The following is a 21706-nucleotide window of genomic DNA, read 5'->3' on the forward strand; positions in this document are numbered from 1 at the left end:
TTTTATATCACCTCTTTAAATCCTCTCTAGTTTGGGGCTAATACTCGGTGGGTGACTGCAAAAAAAACTTCCGCCTAAATATTCTGTTTGTTTTTCCTGTAAAGTGAGCTACAACTTGAGTATTAGGCTTTCTTGTTCCATCCTACTGTTCTCCCTTTGATGTGGGCAGCTATGTGCCTAAGGAGAAACCTCCTTGCTCAGAGCAGGACAGCGCGACCCCTGTAGCAGCTTCACAGAAAGTTCTAGTACTGTGTGAATTGTCTCATCTTTCTCTTTTTAGCCTTCACCCTGGTGATCTCTACCCTTTCACAAGAAAGCCCCTATTTATCATTGTGGACTCCTCAAACAGCGTTGCCTATAAGGTAAGATTTTGAAAGCAGACGTGTGATGGAGTATGGTGCCAATCCCCAGGTAGCCTACAGTTTTATAGTGGTTTTTTTTTTAATGCATTGTATTTAGTTTTTTTTGTCGGGGTTGTGCGTGCTGGGCAGGATCTGATCCTTTAAAGAGGAACAAGAACAGAAGCACATGAATGGCTGCTCACTGGAAAGTAATAAATCCTCTTGGAGGGGAAAAAAGCAGTTTAAGATTGGGACTGGTGAGAGGTTTATATTTTGTTATATACCAAAGATAATTTCTTTTTCCGGGGGGATTACTTAATCTGCTTTTCTGCTCCAGATATCTAACCCTCCTACTCAGAGCTGCTTTAAATGGCAGAAAAGTGTCAATGCAGAGTTTTGCCTTGTAAATAGGTGTGTTCATTTATCTGGAAAAAAATATCTGAATGAGAAAAAAATAATAAATTAAAAGACAAATGTGTTACAAAAATTAGATATACGTTTAGCATCTCCTCTTGTATAATATGTGCTAGAAAAATGACAAACTCCCATGACTGAATTATTCAGAGAGACAGAGAATTATTCAGTGCCAAATCCTCATTAGCAATCTACAATTCAGGTAATGTGGAAGCAAGTGTGATTAATTCCAGAGGCACCAATCACCTCTGGATGACATTATTTTATTAGTGAATGTAATGTTCAGAAACATGCTGGGTATGCAAAACTGTCACTTCCTAATGCCTTCCTCTTACAACTTGACTTATTTACAGTTAGACAAATGGTCATTTGCAGCTCTATTTCTAAGGAGCATTAGGGATGTCTAGTGGCCAAATATGCCTGTTCTCTCTCCAGTGTCCATTGTCTGTTTCACCTGTTTAGAGAGGGATGTGGATAACAAGACTCTAGACTGTTCTCAGTGGTAGAAGATGACAGAACAAGGAGTAATGGTCTCAAGTTGCAGAGGGGGAGGTTTAGGTTGGACATTAGGAAAACCTTTTTCACTAGTAGGGTGGTGAAGCACTGGAATGGGTTACCTAGGGAGGTGGTGGAATCTCCTTCCTTAGAGGTTTTTAAGGTCAGGCTTGACAAAGCCCTGGCTGGGATGATTTAGTTGGGTTTGGTCCTGCTTTGAGCAGGGGGTTGGACTAGATACCTCCTGAGGTCCCTTCCAACCCTGAGATTCTATGATTATATGATTACTGATATGCTGAGTCATAGAATTCAAAATTAGTCTATCATAAATTTGGGAACACTTTGACCTAAATGACATAACACTGTGTTGCTTTTCTTAGTGCCTTTTTGTCAAAGCATCTTGAAGGATTTTGCAATCACTAATGCAGTTGGTTTCACCATGCCCTTTTGCTTGTAGGTATTATCCCAATTTACAGAAAGGGGGATAAGTGATTTGACCACAGCCACAAGAAAATCAGTGGCAGAGATGGAAATAAACCCAGATCTGTTGATTTTTTTCATTCCACCTTAACCACAAGACCATTCTTCCTCCCTTCCTATTGTAGTTTCTGAAAAAACATGTAGGCCTGGTATGGGAGAGGGCAGAACTAGGGAACCTCAGTACACATACAACTCTGGACATGCATGTTCTCTGCAGGGGGAGGTCATGGATTCCCTCATTTGGGCTTGCATCTCGCATGACTCTTAAACAATAGTTTTTGGAAGAAAGTTGCTTTGTAAACTCAGGAATAACTCAATCCTTTCCAAATGGAGACTGTAGAATTTCTGTGCGGTCAATAAGACAAACACCTGTCTCAGCCTGAGTTCTGCTCCTCATTGTGCTTTGTGTTTCGTCAGTGAGCCAAACCTCTAACTTCTTATCCAGTGCATTAGTTATGCCAAAGCTCACGGACCAGCCAGCAGAAGAAAAGAGCAGGGAGACACCTCAGCTCCCAGCTTGTGTGCAAGGGGAAAAGTGGGTACTCTGGTGTTCCTTGGAATTATGTTAGCTGCTAGGAACTTGTAGGACATTGGTGATTATATGGACTCAATTTTTTGTGACTGTCTAGAGACAACTCAGGAAAGTTAGTGTGACTGTTTGAAATAGTTTTGTAAACAATGTTAAGGACCTCGTGTCTGAACGTCAGGAAATCTATCACCATTCGTATATCTCAATGAAAGGCAACTAGTGGAGTGCCCAGCTGTGGTAGTGTTTCCCAGCCCTCAGTAATGCAAGTCCCATGTCATTGCTCTGCAAGTGTGCTTGGTGACTTGCAGTAAGAATATGTAACTAGTGCTGTTTGCAAATGTCCCTGGGTGAGCTGTGAGTGGAGATGAAATGCTTTGTAGTCAGCGCAGACAAATGTTCTGTGCAACTGTGTGAAAAATCAGAGCCAGTGTAGTGACTCCTTTCTATGCTGCTGCTCTGATCCTTTCAGAGAACAGTAGCTAGTTTGACGTTTAAATGGCACTGCTTAGCAGTATTGACAGTAACATGAATTGCTCATAGGCCTTCTCCAAAAAGCTGCTTTCTGCTCATGTGCGCTCTGTCATTACTTCTCCTCCTGAAGAATTTAAATGGTGATGACAGAGGGAGTCCTGCCATGAAGTGATGTCGTGCTCTTAGAAATTCAGCACCTCTGTGAAATACTCTACTCTACTTTGGACTGGCCCTCTGAGGGATGTAGGCACTGTCCCTTATTCCTTAGCCAGCAGGGGTTATCTCTAAGAAAGGTGTCTGCTCTTAAAACATTTTTGCATCCACGGTTGCGGGAAAAAGGAGACCTGCTAATAGGTCTTAAAAAGAAAATGTTCACTTTCTTGTATCTCTTCTCCATCCACACAGCGTGCATAGTCATACTGAGCAATATGCTGTGGGAGTATCACCTAGCACCTCCTCCTCAAGCAGGGCATTTAAGCAAGAGAGCTGACTGTTGTGCTATTATGGGGGTAGAGTGGGAGGCAAGAAGGAGAGAGGAACGTCTCTAATATTTATATTTGGGTTGGCCCATCCAAAGCTGGAGATTTCTTTATTTAGGAACATTTAGTAGGTACCCATCACCATGAAATTTGTGCACTTTACATCGCTTAAATTGAGTAATTAACATTATAAGAGCTCCTCTGCAGCACACAGCTTTTCCACAGTGACAGAGGAGGAATCTGGCCAGTCAGTTGTGAGGGCAGGTTTTCATAGTTCAGTCCATTGGAGAAACCTGGACCAAGATAGTCATCTTGCAGCTCTTTCTAAATAGAGACAGGTTTATGCTTCACTGTTTCTATTTGGGGGCAAGTTCCAGAGGAGCAGGCTGACTACCAAGAGTGCTTTGTCCTCATCTCCTGCAAGCACTCTTGTGTGCCAATGAATGTAGGGTGGGTTGGAAGAGCAGTGATCTGGGCCTCTGCCAATTAGAGAATGTGGGATCTGGAATCGAGGAAATGGGGTACTGTCGCATCTTAATGACTGCAGAAGGCAGAAAAGCCTATCTAGAACAAATGCATGTGAGTTGATTTTATACTACATAATGGGAAGCAATTAAGTAATTACACAGAGGGCTGAGAGGGATGGTAGAAGTCTGAGCCAGCTGGTATAATTTGGCTGAGACCCCAATCTCCAGACTACTGTCTTCTGGTACCACAGGACTCTCCACCATTTTCTGTGGGTGCTCCTCCACTGGATGGGACTTCTAGTTGGTCTCCTCTATTTCTGTTCAGGGTTCTCCAACATATCCCTTCAGGAACTCATTCTTAGACAGTTATAGGGAAAGATCAGGCTCATTATCAAGGGTAGCAGAACCAACCCTGTATTTCACCCCTGTTCCGTATGAGAACCCCCCCAATGACTATACTCTGGACTGCCTATCAATGACCGTTTGCCAGACCACCAGTACTGTCCTTCAGAGGGAGACCAGAGTTGCACAGCCCTCTCCTCCACAACTGGCCCATCACTAGGAGGAGACTATTGAGGAGCAGGAGGCCAGGGCAGATAATGAAGCCACTGTCAAACACCTATTTCATCCTTTTCTCCAGATGAGGCAGTTATGTCTCTGCCACCATCAATGACCAATGATCTTTGGCAATTTCAAGACCTCCTAAAGAGGTAGCTGACACTCTTCCGATTCCACTCCTAGAGGTCAGGGATTTGCAGCAGAAGCTGCTGGATATCCTGCAGTCAGCAACACCCTCCAGGGTGGTGTTTCTGATCAGTCAGGCGCTATTGGGCTTGGAACACCGAGTCTGCAGGCACGGGTCACAAAGCCCTGAGCTTAGTGTGCTGTCAAGACATACCCGTGGAGTTCTAAACAGTTCCTATATAGCTGGGGTAGCTAAACGTACTGACCCTACGCATATGACAATCTTCAGAAATCTGAGAGCTGAGGCGTGCCTGCCGGGGCTCAGGGCTGAAGCCCTGAGTCCCCCCTCCAAAAAAAGAAGGAAAAAAAAAACCAACAGGCAAACAGGATGTTAGGAATCATTAAAAAGGATATAGAAAATAAGATGGAGAGTATCTTATTGTCCTTGTATAAATCCATGGTACGCCCATATGTTGAATACTGCGTACAGATGTGGTCTCCTCGTCTCAAAAAAGTTATACTGGCATTAGAAAAGGTTCAGAGAAGGGCAACTAAAATGATTAGGGGTTTGGAACAGGTCCCATATGAGGAGAGATTAAAGAGGCTAGGAGTTTTCAGCTTGGAAAAGAGGTGACTAAGGGGAGATATGATAGAGGTATATAAAATCATGAATGATGTAGAGAAAGTAAATAAGGAAAAGTTATGTACTTGTTCCCATACTATAAGAACTAGGGGCCACCAAATGAAATTAATGGGCAGCAGGTTTAAAACAAATAGGAAGTTCTTCTTCACACAGCGCACAGTCAACTTGTGGAACTCGTTGCCTGAGGCGGTTGTGAAGGCTAGGATTATAACAGCGTTTAAAAGAGAACTGGATAAATTAATGGAGGTTAAGTCCATTAATGGCTATTAGCCAGGATGGGTAAGGAAGGGTGTCCCCACCCTCCGTTTGTCAGAGGGTGGAGATAGGTGGCAGAAGAAAGATCACTTGATCATTGCCTGTTGGGTTCACTCCCTCTGGGGCACCTGGCATTGGCCACTGTCGGTAGACAAGATGCTGGGCTGGATGGACCTTTGGCTGCTCTTAAGTTCTTATGTTCTCCCTGCTGGGCAGAAGCTATAGGTGATATATGTGAGGGGTCATGTGCCCACCCATCCCATTTTCACCAGGGTTTGCTAGCCCCGCTTGGTGGAGCTGGCAAGCTGCAGCCATGGGGAAAGACAGCAACAAACAGTAGGGACCTGTAGGGAGAGCTGCTGCTTTTGCTGCTGCATCTTCTCAGTGAGCTAAAGTATCAGCCCCACCCTGCAGCTCCCAGGTGTTAGCTCCATGTGGAGAGGCAGCAGCAAACACCTGGGAGCTGCAGGGAGGGGCTGCTGAAGATAAGGGGGGATTTGCCTGAGGGGGCATGACTCAAGCTGTTGTGGGGGACAAACTTTTAAACTCCCCCCCCCCCCCCCCGCAGTAGGCCCCAGTCATCTCTAGCAGAAGCCCCTGACCCCACCACCTGAGCTTTCCCTCCCCCCTTCTTGCCCCAGTCTGGGAGGTGGAGAATGGGGGGCGGGGGGTCCATGAGCCGTACTTTAACTGTAAAGGAGCCACGTATGGCTTGTGAGCCGCAGTTTGGCCATCCCTGCTATATAGTTCAGTATTATCAGTTCATTTTTGGCTTGCAGTCATCTGCACAGTAATAGTTTCTGATGATTCTTCATTAGAGACCAAAATCTTAATATTTAGTTCATAAATCTTGCTTGGGCTCTTGGAACAGAGCTTTTAGCTTAGTCAGTATTTTTCTAGGCATGGGAAACGTATATTACTTTGATTAGACCAGGCCACAGTAAGTATTTTGACATGTTTAGAAGGAATTAGTTTAATTAAAATACTTTTGCAAGGAGTTTAAATATCAGCTCGCTAGGCAGAAATCCAAAAGAATCCAGAATTGGGACCTCTTCTTTTTTGAGCCAAGTGACTGATGGTTCTGCAGTAAGTAAATGATTCTCTGAGCCTTGAACCCAAGATTGATGATGTACATTTTAGATGTGTAATATGTAATCTGAAGGGAACTATGAATTGCACTGAACCGGCCACTGTTTCATTAGCATGAATGTATGTGCTGGTGTCGTACAGACATCCTGGTCTCTCTCTTATAAGGCATTGCAACTCTTCAGTTTTAGAAAGATTGCTAGCAGGAAAAGAGCAACTCAGTTTAGTAACTAAACTGGAGAAATGTTTCATGACCTCTTTTTCTACAAGAAGTAGATTCTAGAGTAGAAGATGCATTCCGTGTGTGAGTGTAGAACAATGCAGTGCTCTGAATTTCAGGGTAATTCTTGTAAAATACGGTGTTTTTACGAATATTGAAGGAAAATTGATTAAGCAATTAACTTGAAACAGTGTTTTTGCATAGCAGCTGCTTAATGGTTCACATTTGTTTTTAAATGGAGCCAATTTTAATACTCATCATACCTGTGGCTCTCCTATTCCAGTGGGAACAGTCCTACTGCTAGGAAAAAGCAATATTTTTACCTTCATTGGACAGCCAAACTAATGGCAAGGAAAGTAATTGAAAGGGCTAATCCAAGTTGGTCTTTGGCCTGAAAACAAACAGATTTGTTCTTTGGAGTACAGAATATATTTTTAAAGCAAGTCCATTACTGTAATGGGTTACTCCCTAAAAGCAATTTGTTTCTATGGGGCGGGGAGAGAGAGAGAGAGAGACCCTTCCCCGCTCATTCCCTCCTTAGTTATATATATTAAACATATATTAAGGTTCCAACCAACAAGACAAAATGACAATTGATGTTTTAACTGTTCTGTTACAGAATTTCACAAACTTATTTGGACAGCCACTGGTGTGCTTGCTTTCTCCAACAGCGTATCCAAAAGCATTACAAGGTACAAAGGTGTTGCCTTTCCTCACAGCTTCTCTTGTATTACTTTAAAAACTGTGTAAGACAATATAAAGTAACATTTATCAGCTTCCAAAATGATCACCTTCTGATGCTTTCTCTTCACTTGATGATAACCCCAGCGGGGGGTGAGCAGCGCTTGAAGTGGCATAGCATGCCAAGAGTTACTGACCGTTCATGACAAATGACTTTAACATGGTGTGATTCAACTGGAGTCTGTCCAAGCAGCTTCACCAAGTGCCAGAGAGGAAACTCAGTTTGCAGATGCAGAGACCCAGAAAGTTGCCATCACAGTGCTGGGGTCACGATTCACTTTTTCTATTATTAGCATTTGAGAGAAGCTTCACTACAAATGGAATGTCACTAAGATAATGTTGCCCACTCTATTCCAGGAGCCGTTCTAAAGGCCAGCTGTAGAATCTGCATTAATATCTAGTCTGCAGAATCTCTCTGGCACCAGTGTAGATTTTGGAGGGTTTCTTAAGGAAAACAATCAGTGCATCTCATGGAAAAATGGTTTTCCAGAATGAGCAAGTCAGAGACCAGAATGCTTCTGCCAGTTCCTAGGTTAAAGATGACCATGGTCAGATTCCCATCTGCCTTTTTCCATTAGAACAGAGTTGACAGTGTGGCCTGCACTATGGTCAGGAGCTGTACTTGTCAGAGCTTAACGGAAACAACTGCAGCCATTACTTGAGGTAGCAAAATAAATATTTGCTAAATAAGAATATATACGTATTAACTTTCCAATACCTATAACTGTGACTGGTTCTGGTGTGTCTGTGAGGGTTGCCAATTTTACTGCTACTTCCCAGCATGAAGTCCAGTCTGCTGACATAGTTTGAGACACAGGAAGTGGTGCTCAGCAAATGAATGAATGAGAGAAGCTGGAGACGTCACAGTTGCTTTAAGGTAAGTTCTATTATTTGCTAGAAACTTTTGAGTAGAAAATATTAAAAGTTTTGTTCAAGTGAAAACTGTTAACAAAGAGGAATTCTGATTAAATAATAGAACTTACCTTTTAAACAGTGAATGTCTCCAGTGGGGTTCCTGTTTAGTGTTAGTAACGCACCAGTAAATATCTGTTGTAACTCTGGTAAGACACTGACCAGTGACCAAAAGGGGGTTCCCACAGTAAAAGACTTCTCTAGCGTCTCTCTTCTTTCTTGTTTTAAGCTGTTAAATAGAGCCAGCAGCACTCCCAAAGGAGTAGGTTTCTGGAGAGTAACTGGAAAAAACAAAGGGGCAATATGTCTGTTTTGGGTGGGGGACCATATATATCCAAGTGTTGTGTTGCTTGCCTACTTCTTACTAGAGCAAAGACGTTTCTCTAGGTTTTTGGTAATGCTGATAAACTGTAAAAGAGAGGTTATATGGTGGGTCCAGTTATGATCTTATACAGTATCTTGCGTTGCAAGATTGACACTCATTGTATTAAAACCATGCACAGAACAGGGACAGCTCTCCTGTTTCACACACCGAGTGCATCATGTTGTTGTTTATTATTGGCTTTTAGATCAGTCTCAGCGGGGTAGCCTCTTCACCCTCTTTCTGAACAACCCTTTAATGGCATTCCTATTTGTCTCTGGATTATCAAGCATGCGCAGAGGATTGTGGGAGAAGTGCCAAGATTACCTTAGAAAAATCAACCGGGATATCGCCCAGCTGCTGACCCATTCTCGCTCCATAGGTATGTCCTTAAAGACCTACACACACTCAACAGAGAACTTAGTGGCACAACTTGAGCTGGATTTCTTATCTCTTTCTCATTGGTCAGTCTTGCCAAAGAATAATACAGTTTGGGGGGGGAAATGCACAGCTATTCTATGAGGTGTTTTCCCAGAGGTCTCTTGCTTCAAAAATGCCTTTCTGAATTCAGTTTTCTTTAAGTGTCACCTTCTTCCTCTGCAGATCAGGCCTTTCTTCAGTTTTTTGGGGATGAATTTCTTCGCTTACTTCTAACAAGATTCGTCTTCTGCTCAGCCACCATGAGGATGCACAAAATTTTCCGGGTATGCAGGGAACGTTCCCTTTGTGCAAAAGAGTCACCAGACAAATTCTATTTTCATGCAGAATTGCCTTGGCTGGGGGTTAAAGGGCTCTTCTATCTAACTTCTGTGGCTCTTCTGCTCGTGTGCTTCACTAATACTGCTCATAAGGACTCCTCACATGCTTAAATGAGTATTCATTAATGTATGTGTGAAGCACATAGCAGATAACGTTAGCTATTCTTACAGGTGAAAAGGCCTTTGTATACAAATGCTCATAACTAGTTTGAACAATATAGTGCATCTGTCTTCTGATTCCATGTAGAGCATGAAACAGTTTTTCTGAGTTTGGACACATCCCTCCGTTTCTGAAGTACACATTCTAGTATTGAGCCTACCCACAGTACATATTCACTTATATAGCACTGTAATTGTACACAGCTGTGTATACTAAGAGTGCTATGTCAAAAAATATAGTAAGAGGACCTCTTGCACACAGCCTGGCAAGTTTATAAACAAGAGTGGTGGGTGGGCTTTCAAATTGGAATGCATCACAGAATTCATGATTTCCAAAGTGGGGTGGGGGTGTTTTTGAGGCACGTGAGGCCACCACACTTCAGGAAAGATGTAGACAAACTGGAGAGGTTCCAGAGGAGAGCAACAAAAATGATAACAGGCTTGGAAAACCTGACACATGAGGACAGTTTAAAAAAAAAAAATCTGGGCATGTATAATCTTGAGAAAAGACTGAGGGAGGAAGCTGATACGTCTTCAGATATGTTAAGGGCTGTTATAAAGAGGATGGTGAACGGTTGTTCTCCATGTGCACTGAAGAAGGACAAGAAGTAATGGGAGATTTAGGTTAGATATGGAAAAACTTCCTAACTATAAGGGTAGCTAAGCTCTGGAATAGGCTTCTAGGGGAGGCTGTGGAATCCCCATTGTTGGAGGCTTTTAAGAAAAGGCTGGACAAACACCTATCAGGGATGATCTAGGTTTGAGTCCTGTCTCACTGCAGGAAGCTGGATTTGATGACCTCTTGCAGTCCCTTTCAGCCCTACACTTCTGTGACCTTAAAGACTGCAGATAATTACAGTGGGCAGAAAGATTGTTCCTCTGTTGCCAGGAATGAAGTCTGCCTCTAGGATTACGCTATTATACACGTCCGCTGTGAAGTATACTGTGGATGTTGGTACACAGATCTAACTTACCTGCTTGCTGCTTGAGCATTGCAGGAAAATATTAGCAGTGTATTCAGCACATGTGTAAAATCTCCTTTTTTGTCCTGTTCCATTTTTATCATGTGTTCACTTACACACCTGGCCATCTTGGGTTAATGAGGCTTTGCTACTGCCACAGTCACCTGTAGGCACTAACCTGCCATAATTTGAAAACTAGGCCACTGCCTGTGCGTCCAGGGAGATGGCTGTGAAGATCAGCTTCATCATTTCTGCCAAGATCTGGCCACTTCTGTGGCCTGTCAAACAGATCAGCGTCTGTGTTTTAATGAATTGGCTTTTTATACTTTTTGTTCTGTACTATTATGAAAATAATTGTACTCTTTTTCTCTTCATCTAGCAGGAAACTCGAAATTATCCTGAAACTTATCCCCAGCTGCCAAAAGATGAAACCGTGGAGAACCCTCATCTCCAAAAACACATTCTGGAGCTGGCTTCCATCCTGGATGTTAGAAATGTGTTCCTGGAAAACACCATTGATGACTATTAAAAGAAATATTTTTACTGCAATAGGGTTTCACTAGCCACAGACTTTGAATGGTGCAGTTTTCTAATGTGAAAATCCTCAAAAGGAGTTATTTGATTTTATTTTAAAATTTAGGATTTTTTTTTAAAATAGCTGTTAGCCCAGCTGCCCCATTCTGTATGGGGTCAATTTTATAAACAAATCTTTTCACATCTTTTAAATGTTAAACTAAGGAATCCTTGGAGTTTTGTTTTTTGTTTTTGTGGTTGAAAGCAACCACAAAATAGATCCTAAGCATAAAAGTATTATTGGCCAATTTTAGCCCGCTTTATGGAAATCCTTTATTTTTATACAGTTTTAAAAAATTGGAAGCAAAAACCCAATAGAAAACCAATATTTTCTCTCCAAAGAGTTTGGATTTGAAATGGTAAAGCTGGAAACACATAATGCAAACCGGCTAGAGCAATAAAAGAACCAGCCCTTCACAACAAATCTATTTTTTTTCAGTCTTAGGTGAGTAACTAGACAAACTTGTGCAAGAACAAATGGCAGTTGGAGCAGTGGGTTTGGAGTGGTGCTGCAGAGGGATCTCCTAACATCTAGTGTTCCATGTAAATTAGTAATTTCAGTCTTCTACTGAGCAGCACTGCTGGCCAAGAACACAAGTCCCCTCCTGCCTGCTTGGGTGTAGATAGCAGGCTGGTGGCATATATTATAAAATTAATCACGCTGGCCCCATTTCCTCAGTACAGCACAGTCTGCCCCATCTCCATGTCTTGGGTCAGAGCCACCACCCATCTGCCTGAGGATGCTGGTCCATAACTCCTCTTGAGTCAATCAGTAAAGCTTCTTAATCACCGCAGGGGGTGAGGGTGTCTCCCTTCTTACCTTGTCGAGTGAATGAAGTGAGTGGCTTCCACAGTATTCTCAGCCCTTGGTGAGTCTGTCCAGAAAGCAAACCAGTCTCCCATAGTAGTACTGAGTTCCAGCCGTTACCAACAGAGAAACACCTGGCAGGACGCCTCTTGGTGCTGCTGCTGTTGCCTGCTTTAACAATGGGATAATCTTTCATGGGAGCCTTGTGACCCTAGAACTGCTTTTTTTCTTATGTTATAATGGTTAATAAGTGCTGCCACAGAACACTGCAGCCCTTCATGCATGTGGTGAGGGCCCATTGCTCCACCCCACTCCCTACCTGTCTGCTCTGAGTCCTGCTCTGACAGCATTTTTTCAAATGAGCCACAGGCAGGCTGAGCAGCGGGAAGGTGTGCCAGGCACATAGTCACCAACAAACCCCAAAACACAACTAATGGGGATTGGTTCATAGGTATCACAGCTTCTGCTGTGTCCCTTTAATTGCACAGTAATTCCACCCAGACCTAGACAACATCCAGCAGGGCTCTATAAAGTCTGCATCAAGGATCTGTATGAAATTCAAAGCTAAGGTAGAGAAGGTGCTTGCTGGAGAAGTAGGAGGGTAAAGCTACCAAGGCAATGCCCTACTAGCTTCAGAACAAGCTCCAGGAGCTCTTGCACCCCTTGACAGAAAGGAGGCATGGAGGGTGGGAGGGTGGAAGCACCAGAACAGTAGAAGGATTTTGGCTTCTACAAAGCAAATGTTCTAAACACCCAAGCTAATAGCCTGTAGACACTCAGCTTTGAGATTGGCTCCATTTCAGTTACTGGCAGTAAAAAAGCCCGCTTGTCCCAAAGCCAAGACTGAAGCAAATTTTTGTAGGTTCCAGTGTTTTGGTTTTTAAAGATATGTAAAAGGAATAGTGGGCTTTTAACTGAAAATACTCATTCTACCAAGAAGGTGTTCACTTTAAATCCAGTGAAAGGCAAGTCTGTGGAGATATGGATTGTAATTTTTGTATCTGAAATTGCACAACAGATTGTCAAATGGCCTGAAATGACAGGTCTAGAAATAGTGGTAGCAAAGCAAACTGTGGTCATCTTGTTTGTGTGAATATAAAGTGTATGGTGCTGGAAAGGCTGCCTTTGGCTTGTTGTTAGGCATGGCTGTATTGCTGTCTGAAGTGAAGGCCAGTGGGGTGCTTCCTGTACTGTAGTGCTGAAACCTCCAACAGAGCAAGGACACTATGCTGGACTCCGTTGTGTCCTTAGAGAATGTAGTGTATGGTACCAAGGTGGAATGTTTCAAGCTGTTACATGAAAAGCTGTTTTGTTCTGTGTTCATTGTTCCAATGCTGGAAAATGGGGAGGAGTTTGAGTAGCCCTTTAATTTTGAGGTCTAGTCCAATGTTTCAATTTTTAAAATGAGTTTGGTAGCTTACTTCCCTTGGTGCCTACTTCAGTGGGCCTCTTCAGAATCCCACAGTGATGTGACCATCTTTTTAAGACAGACTGGAAAAACAGGGACTGAGGATGCACCAGGTCAGGATTGATGCCCATCAGCACTGCTGTAAGAGTCCAGTGCAGAACAGCGTGGGTGTTAGAGTAGGTGGCATGAATGGTGCTTCCAAAGTGCTTCTTAGCACTGTGCTGGGCTGTAACCAAGTCTTTCACTCCCATGGGCACTAAAACTCAATGGAACATTATGAGAAGAATTATTTTTTTGAGCAGTTGGTGATGCAGTTCTCTTCTGTGGAACTGTGGGTTCTTTGGTCAACCTTCTTTAGCTGAGATTGAGCTGATTTTAAAATAAATATGTATATAGTCGGTGTTTGTGTATTTATGTACAGTACACACCCACCTACCCGTTGGGTGTGCTTGTAAATATGCATAGATATTTGTATATAGGAAGGTCTTGAGATATGTATATAAAAATTATATATACACACGTACACCAATTGGATTGCATTCCATGAGGGTGTTTTAGAAGCATTATTCAAGATGCTGTAGCTGTTAAGTTTGTGGTTGCATTACCATTGTAATCCTCTATTTTCAGGGGCTTATGTTTGGTAAATGAAATAATTTGGGGCTAAAACTAGGTGCAGCAGGCCTCATCCAGTGAGCAAGGGGGTTTCTTTTACAACTGTAAATATTCCAATTCACACTGAAATGATAGTAATTTTGTGACATGAACCAACAGAATCCAGAAAATGTGAAGCTTGAGGCTGATTTGCCCTTTCCCATGGGCACGCGGTCCCAATCACACAATGGAGTGTTTGCATTAATGTTTAGTTTTTTTCTTTTGTCATGTAGACACGTTGGGGAAGCCATATAGGACTATATGGAAATCTCTGTAGTTGCAGCACAAAGGGAGAGCGCACAGCATCTGTATTACCTTCCCCCTCCTGCATTTCAACATTAAATAAGCTAGAAGCTCTGTCCCAGGTCATTGCACTGTGACCGTATTGAAATCCCATGTTTAGCTTTGACTGTTGTGGTTCCATTTCACTTCCCTGCAGCTGGGAATAGCATGTGTACATGAGCTTGGAAGAAAGGATTCCATTAGCATGCCCTGTTTGTGTCCTGGTGAACCGTTGTGGCATGTGGTTTGTGAGCTGATGGGGAAGCCCTGATGCTTGTCTTCTGCACAGCTTGGATGAAGAAGAGTCTCTGCTTATGGTGCTTCTGTGTGACCTCTATGTCTACAGAACCAAGTGATGTATTTGGTCCTGCCTCCCCATTAGCTAGAGTTTGCAGTAGTCAGACATGGACATGCAGAGAGGGCTGGTAGGAGAGGCTTGTTTAGAATCTGAAAAGAATGAGAACATTAAGTCAAAATCCAAACATGTCATCAACTCTGCCTGGGTCTAAAAAGTCAGAGATGCACTTTTTAAAGGAGTCTCTCATTCTCTTCTTGGCTATTCTATCATATCTGGTTGGTTTGGTTCAGAATACTTGCTACTAATCATACTTAACAACAGGGATTTTCAAAGAGTGAACTTCATTTATCTTGTTCTAATAGTTTTTCCCATTCAAACTTACTTGAACTCATCCATTGTAAATGGTGGATTCTCTGTTACTTGGACTTCAGTAACTCAGCCAGGGACTAACGGGTCTCTTACAGAAGTGGGTGGGTGAGGTTCTGTGGTGTGCAATGTGCAGGAGATCAAACTACATGATAATGATGGTCCCTTCTGACCTTAAAGTCTGAGTCAACCTCAACATGTGTATACCTACTGTATGCATGGGCATGTGGATATGGTTGTGGATACCTCTCTGTACATACAGCATGGTTGTACATAACAGAAAAATGTTCTCCTGTTCATTTCATGTTCAGAAATCCTCACTGCTAGGAACTGAATAGCAGTGAAAGAAAGATTGATCTGGGAGGATCACAGTTAGAGGTAGGGGAGAGGTAATGGACCGGCTCTTGTCAGACCTTTTGAAAAAACAAACAAACATGGGTGTTTTGAATTGCTTACAACAGTGGAGAGAACTTGCCTTCCAAGTTCAGGAAAGGTCCTATGAAGACAGCAAGCTTAGCCTATAATATTTAGAGGAAAATATGCAAACTTGACTAAGTGCCTGCTTTGCAGATTTCTTCTGCCACAGCTCATACGTTCTGCCTATGATAACGTAGTGGGTATGGTGTAATTTACCTCCATTGGTGGCATCCCTCTTGCCTGGTACTCCTCTGCTATCTGGGCTTTAAAACATCTATTGTTGCCTTTTCCCCTTGGTGTCTCAGATTAACAGCAACAAACAGGGCTGTGGAGCTTCTTATGAATTCAGTAATTTCTACCCCCTCTCCAAGTATAAAAAGGTGCCACCACTTTGCTGCTTGTGCATTACTCTGACAAAAATGAAGGTGCATTAACACCTGTGAAGAATGGAGTTGGACTCTGGAATGAATTCTGGAAAAGTCTCAAACAGTTTTTGTCCTGATGGATCTCAAATAATAATCTTCAGCAGATAGCGCTGAAGTAATGGCTACTAGGAAACTCTTTCAGGGAAAGAAAATGAGGACATTTCTCTCCTAAGATTCAAAGGGAGCATATAGGAATGGGAATTCAGGCTTCAGCAGGGGCACTTGTTAATCTTTGGAGATCTTAAAATTTTAGCAGTTGTGTAAAAACTGACCCTTTGAGGATGGGAGGAGATGCTAATATCTGTGTAAGCAGCAAAGAATCCTGTGGCACCTTATAGACTAACAGACGTTTTGCAGCATGAGCTTTCGTGGGTGAATACCCACTTCTTCGGATGCAAGTGGTGGAAATTACCTGCCCCTGGAAATGTCCACCACTTGCATCCGAAGAAGTGGGTATTCACCCACGAAAGCTCATGCTGCAAAACGTCTGTTAGTCTATAAGGTGCCACAGGATTCTTAGTCTGGTTCTGTAGAAGCAGCAAACACGGCTACCCCTCTGATACTTAATATCTGTGTGTGAATCTATGGCTGCTCTTTGTACTGTGAGGGAGCATGCCTAGAAGCCCAAATTCCATATACAATGTTGCAGATATTGGAGAGTGGAGAAGGCTTCATGCTGATTGATTGGGCTTGATTCCTTTATCCTTTCATTAGCATCAGAACCATATCCAAACTTGTACATAAACCTTTGAACCAAACTCCTTCCTGGAAGTTAAAAACTTGTTTGTGACCTCTCTGAATAGCCCTTCTGTCTTAACACTTTTCTTAAACAGGCTGTGTCTACACTAGACTTTCTCACCGTTACAGCTCAGTAGTGGTAGCAGTGGTATACTAGAAGCCTTGATATAGAGCTGGCAGGACTAGGCAACGTAGCAGTTAATACATTACAATTGATCCATACTAGGGCTCTCACCAATGCTACAACTGAGCTGCACCAATAAGAACCATGGTAATCTTATGGGAAAAGTCTAGTACAGACTATGCCATCAAACATCATGTAACTGGACTGTGGTACCATCTGGGTCTGTGTTTGAGGAGGCTGGATTGGAGGATTGCCATAATGGGGGCCATGCAAGTAAGTCTATTGCCATTGCTCTTCAGACCCTTCATCTTAAAAAGACCCTGCCTTGTTATTTTGTAACTCTCTCCCCTCCCCCCGCCTTCTCCACCCTGGATGAAGAGAGCTGAAGATTTCTGAATTGAGTGGTCTTTCAGAAGATTGAAGGAATGAATTTCCATTCCTTCTCAGTTTTTCTGCCAGCCAGCTGTTGTCCTGTAGGTGCATTGCTCTTAGATCCCAGCTTCACCTCCTGCTTTTGAGACTTGAGTCACAGACTTCAAATACCGCTTACTTGTTCAGTTCAGATACTGGAGCAGTTTTCAGATCTTATTCAGAGGTCATTTCTCTGCACGTATTCCTGCAGGGCTAACAAAGCCTGCCATACGAGTTGAAGCTGCAGAAACTCTGTTTTGAATTTTCTATTCAGACTGTTCCCTAATATTTGCTTACAAGAAGGAACTCCCTGGACACTGTTACTACCACTTCTCAGTAGCAGTGCTGAGCTGATTTGCTGGAGCACGGCATTGCCTAGCAGTACTTTTAAAAAAAAAAAGCACAAGGTGCCACTACCTTCTCCAGCCCCTCCCCTAGGATCAGTTAGTACAAGGAAAATGGGGATGGGAATCCAGAAAGATGAACTCCACCTCAGGCAGCCCATCCATGCAGGAAATGGGAGCTTTCTGCCTTTGGGAATCAGAATATTTATTGCTAAAAGTAATTTTTATATTGAATTGGTTCAAAATTATTTTACAGCCAGGTGCCTGTATATCCTATTTTGGTAAAACAAACAAACCTATTTTACTTAAATATATAAAGAGAGAAATTTTTTGGAGCAAATGGACTTTTCTTGCAAGGTATCTGTAACTCACCAAAGCAATGTAATTCCAGAAAAATATTCTATTGTCTTTGGAAGGAAAGGAATATATTATGACATATATATATTAGATATTATGACATATATATGACCACTGGACATTTCAGGAAGAAGTTACTGCTTCTAAGAGAATTGAAGTTACTTCATTTAAAAAAATTCAGTTTCCACCTTGATTCTTATTAGTAATTAGAATAACACCAAGGCCTGCTTATTGCTTCCATTATCAGTTCTAAGCCTCTTTCAGTGCCATTTTGCAGATTTCTTGCATGCTTTCCCTTCTGCCAGCTGGCCCTTGATGAACCAGTGGCTCTCCAGATTTTTCTCTTGGTTTAGCTATACACAAACCTTAGTCTCTCATAGTTTTGGTGATTAGACAACTTTAAGAGAATCAAGAGTCATAAGGATATGTTTGGATAATCCAGGTGGAAGGCATATTTAAATTTCCATAAATGGAACTGCATGCAACCAAAATGCCTATACCACCCAACTTAAATGGACGATCCGCTCTAGTTTACATGATACAAGCCAAGCTTTTAATCAGACAGCAGCAGCGTTGTATGTCAGGAAGGGATATGAATATGTAGATCATGATATATTCAGACTCAATAATGCCATCTTAGCCAGATGGAATCCCTACTGTAATTTGTGAGTAAACATTTATATTAAAATCAAAGAACGCTGAAGTCAACAATGTGTGGAACAAGCATGTCTGCACTTAGTATCTGACATTTTTTTCCCATGGAGACAAATGATTTATGTAATTTTTATAGCTTTGTATTGTTATTAGAAAGTAACATGCTTGTTTTTTAACATTATTGTTTGGAGGTCATAACTTGCCGCCTTAGTGGTATGAAAGGAATTTTAATAAACTGTGGCCAATGCTTGTATGTAACTAAAATGTTGTTGAACTGTGATGCCATTTGTAGGGAATATACCGTTGTATTTCTAATAGGCACTCTCTTCTGAAGAGATGGAAGCACAAGAGTTTTACATGTACCTATCCTGTTCCAAGTGCTGCTAGTCTATAGTGCATGTGATGATGCTGTTGGGTAACAAACCTCTGTAATGGTTCACAAAGCCTGTTTCCCTTTGTTACATAATCATGTGTCTTGTTGCCAGTTTATCTGTCTGTTATGACTTGAGGTTTAAAAAAATAAATAAAAGAGAAAATAATCCTGGTCTGACCGGTGTAGTGAGAGACTTTTCTGGTGCTGAGGGAATCTGAGGTCATTTTGGTTTTACAATGTTAGAACATTTTTCTGCAAAGTGCTACAGAGATAATGTTACACACAAACACCGGCTCACATGGTTGATGTGGAAACCTGATGTCTGTCTTGTGCAACTTATAAGCTGTTGTCTGTGTTTAATGCATCTGAATTGCTTACACCATAATATCTCAACCATGGAAGTTTTCTCATTTGTTTCATCCCATCTGATAAATCTCTTCCCAGCTTTAGTCTGTTGATATTGATACTTCATGCTGTAGTTCGTGCAAAACTGTGTGAGAGATTGTGGGTTTCAATGGCAGATACCCCAACAAGATGGTAATGGTGGGTTTAGGAATGCCTAATGGCCAGTGGTGACTTGCTCCTCAAAAGCAGTGTGTGTATGTGCCATCCTTTTGCTTGCTTGCTTGCTGCTGCTGGGAAGATTTATTCCACTAAACAGACTTTCCAACTAACACTGTGATTCTGCACAGAGCTAATACAGCACCAAGGGAATGAAATACTGTAACAATGTTTATTGCATTGAATGACAATATGAAAAGTGTGGTTTTTTTGCTGTTAGTGTGTTGACATTTTCACATTGGTAAATGTTCTCTCAGAATGTGACTACATTCATCAGTTGTGAACTATTGTACATGATTTTTGTATCTGAAATCCACTCAAATTATGTGTATTACCAATATAAAATAAACATATTTGCTTAAAACATTTCTGGTTTTCCTTGTGTACATCTGTACCAGCTCTTGGTGAGCTTATGCTCATTGCGGTGGTGGTGTCAGCTAAAACACTTTATGGTCATTTAAAGGTTCCATGACATTTTTGGCAAGAGAAGGGAAGTTAATCTTCATGTCCAGCCCAAATTCCTCTAAGGGCAGAGTGCAAAAACCAATTTATTTCTGATAGCTTTCTGTTGTATCTGTTCTGCACATTCTTACATTGTTGTGGCTTTGTGTGTTGGTGCTAGTAAATCACGTACCTCCTGTACTCAATGGCAACTGGTTTTCAGGGCTGTTGTCTGACTGCAAGTATAGCTGGTATGGATGCCTAGAGTTAAGGTTGCCTTACGCTTTCCACAATAAGACCTCATTTTCTATTTCTTGTAACTTTGCCAGACTTTATGCATTCAAGCTCAAATTTTCCATACTGAGTGTCTGCCTCAGGAGGCAATAAATAAAATTCAGCAAAAACCCAATTAAGCTGTTTGACAAAAATGTTTTACCAATATTTAAAAAAAACAACCAACTACTGTTGTCTTGAGAAACTTCTGCACCTTTATTCTTTGGAGCAGGAACTTGAAATTTAGAAGCTGCTCCTGGGGTTATAGAGGAAGCCAAGTTTGGCTGAGTTGAGTCTCTAACAAACATCTAACATGCATGTGTTCCTAGCAATTTTTAGTTTGGCTGCTAAATTCTCCATTGATTCCATTTGCACTGAGCATGCTCCAGTCCAGGCTTCAAGGTACTTTCCTTGCTATCATTCCTCTTAGCCCCCGTGGGTCTCAATGCTGCCAAGCACAAGACCTTAACAGGGAGCAACTCACCTGTCTCTCAGTAGCTTCCTAGGTGGCACCCAGGCAGCATGGGGAATGCACAAGAAGGCTGACAATGCAGAGGCGGGGGGGAGAAGGGACATGCTAGGTGACAAGCAGAAGAGGGCAGGCTTTAGGAAGACTAGCAGAAAGGTCTCTAATCATTATATCCCACTCCGTGCCCGAACCTGGACTAGACTCAAGGGTTGCTGCCTGTTAACATTCCTCCGCTGTCCAGCAACTACCCGTGAAACTCCCTAGTAAGTTACGTGCCCTCCTCCTCCAGCTGGCCCCGTACTCGGGCTGCAGGTACGCAGTGACCGCGGGGCAGCGCTATGGAGCGGACGCGCCCAGGCTGCGGACGGTGCCCAGGGGTCAGAACAGGAGCGCAGGGTGCACCGGCCTTTCCCCGGGGTTAGGCTGGGAAACGGAACGACCTGATTGCAGCAGGGGCAGGCGGCCTCGGCCGACCTCGTACGTAACAAACGTCAGAAATAGTTGTCTAGTCCCGGCCGGCCTGACGCCCCGGCACCCGGCCGGCTCCCTACTCCCCCCCCCCCCATCAGCCCCGGCCAGCTCCCCCCCCGGCCGGCTCCCTACTGCCCCCCCCCATCAGCCCCGGCCAGCCCCACCAGCCCCAGCCCCTACTGCCATCGGCTCCCGGCCGGCTCCTACTGCCCCCATCAGCCCCAGCCAACTCCCCCGGCCGGCTCCCTACTGCCCCATCAGCCCCGGCCAACTCCCGGCCGGCTCCCTACTGCCCCTATCAGCCCCCGGCCAGCTCCCACCAGCCCCAGCCCCTACTGCCATCGGCTCCCGGCCGGCTCCCTACTGCCCCCATCAGCCCCCGGCCAGCTCCCTACTGCCCCCTATCAGCCCCCGGCCAGCTCCCTCCCGCCACCAGCCCCAGCCCCTACCGCCCTCGGCTCCCGGCCGGCTCCCTACTGCCCCCCCTATCAGCCCCCGGCCGGCTCCCTACTGCCCACGGCTCCCGGCCAGCTCCCCCCCACTACTGCCGCCCCGGCCCCGGCTCCCGGCCGGCTCCCTACTGCCGCCCTAGCCCCCTACCAGCTCCCGCCGGCCAGTGACGAGGGAGCCCGGTCCATGAGGGGAGGGTCGGCCCCGGCCCCTGACGGCGCGGCGCGGCTGACGCACACCCGGCGGCCCGCGGGCTTAACGGCTGCTGAGCCGGAACGAGGCTGCGGGGAGGGCTCTAGCCCGGACGGCGAGAAACTGCCCGCGCGCCTTCCGCTGTGCGCATGCGCCTGGTGCC

At 43.7% G+C, this 21706-nt stretch overlaps 1 protein-coding gene and 1 long non-coding RNA gene across 5 annotated transcripts in view; one reads left to right on the forward strand and one right to left on the reverse strand.

The window, feature by feature from the left end:
- SCAI (suppressor of cancer cell invasion) overlaps nucleotides 1–14114 on the forward strand; it is a 92869-nt gene extending 78755 nt beyond the window's left edge. For 3 of the 4 annotated variants that reach the window (XM_039506719.1, XM_039506720.1, XM_039506721.1), the window contains 5 exons: nucleotides 281–362; nucleotides 7184–7256; nucleotides 8787–8960; nucleotides 9182–9282; nucleotides 10837–14114. In XM_039506719.1, the coding sequence (XP_039362653.1) occupies nucleotides 281–362; nucleotides 7184–7256; nucleotides 8787–8960; nucleotides 9182–9282; nucleotides 10837–10986 (580 nt within the window). In that variant the 3' untranslated portion in view covers nucleotides 10987–14114. The remainder of the gene's footprint in view (nucleotides 1–280; nucleotides 363–7183; nucleotides 7257–8786; nucleotides 8961–9181; nucleotides 9283–10836) is intronic. The other variant, XR_005589933.1, reaches the window with a different exon arrangement.
- Nucleotides 14115–14206: 92 nt separating this feature from the next.
- LOC120386826 lies at nucleotides 14207–21648 on the reverse strand. The gene is made up of 3 exons (XR_005589934.1): nucleotides 21502–21648; nucleotides 20446–20538; nucleotides 14207–14626 (listed from the first exon to the last, which is right to left on the reverse strand). It is a non-coding gene; the product is annotated as an uncharacterized LOC120386826 (long non-coding RNA).
- Between the last annotated feature and the right edge of the window lie 58 nt (nucleotides 21649–21706).

The sequence above is a fragment of the Mauremys reevesii genome, linkage group 19, assembly GCF_016161935.1.
Source record: "Mauremys reevesii isolate NIE-2019 linkage group 19, ASM1616193v1, whole genome shotgun sequence".
Taxonomy (NCBI): domain Eukaryota; kingdom Metazoa; phylum Chordata; order Testudines; family Geoemydidae; genus Mauremys; species Mauremys reevesii.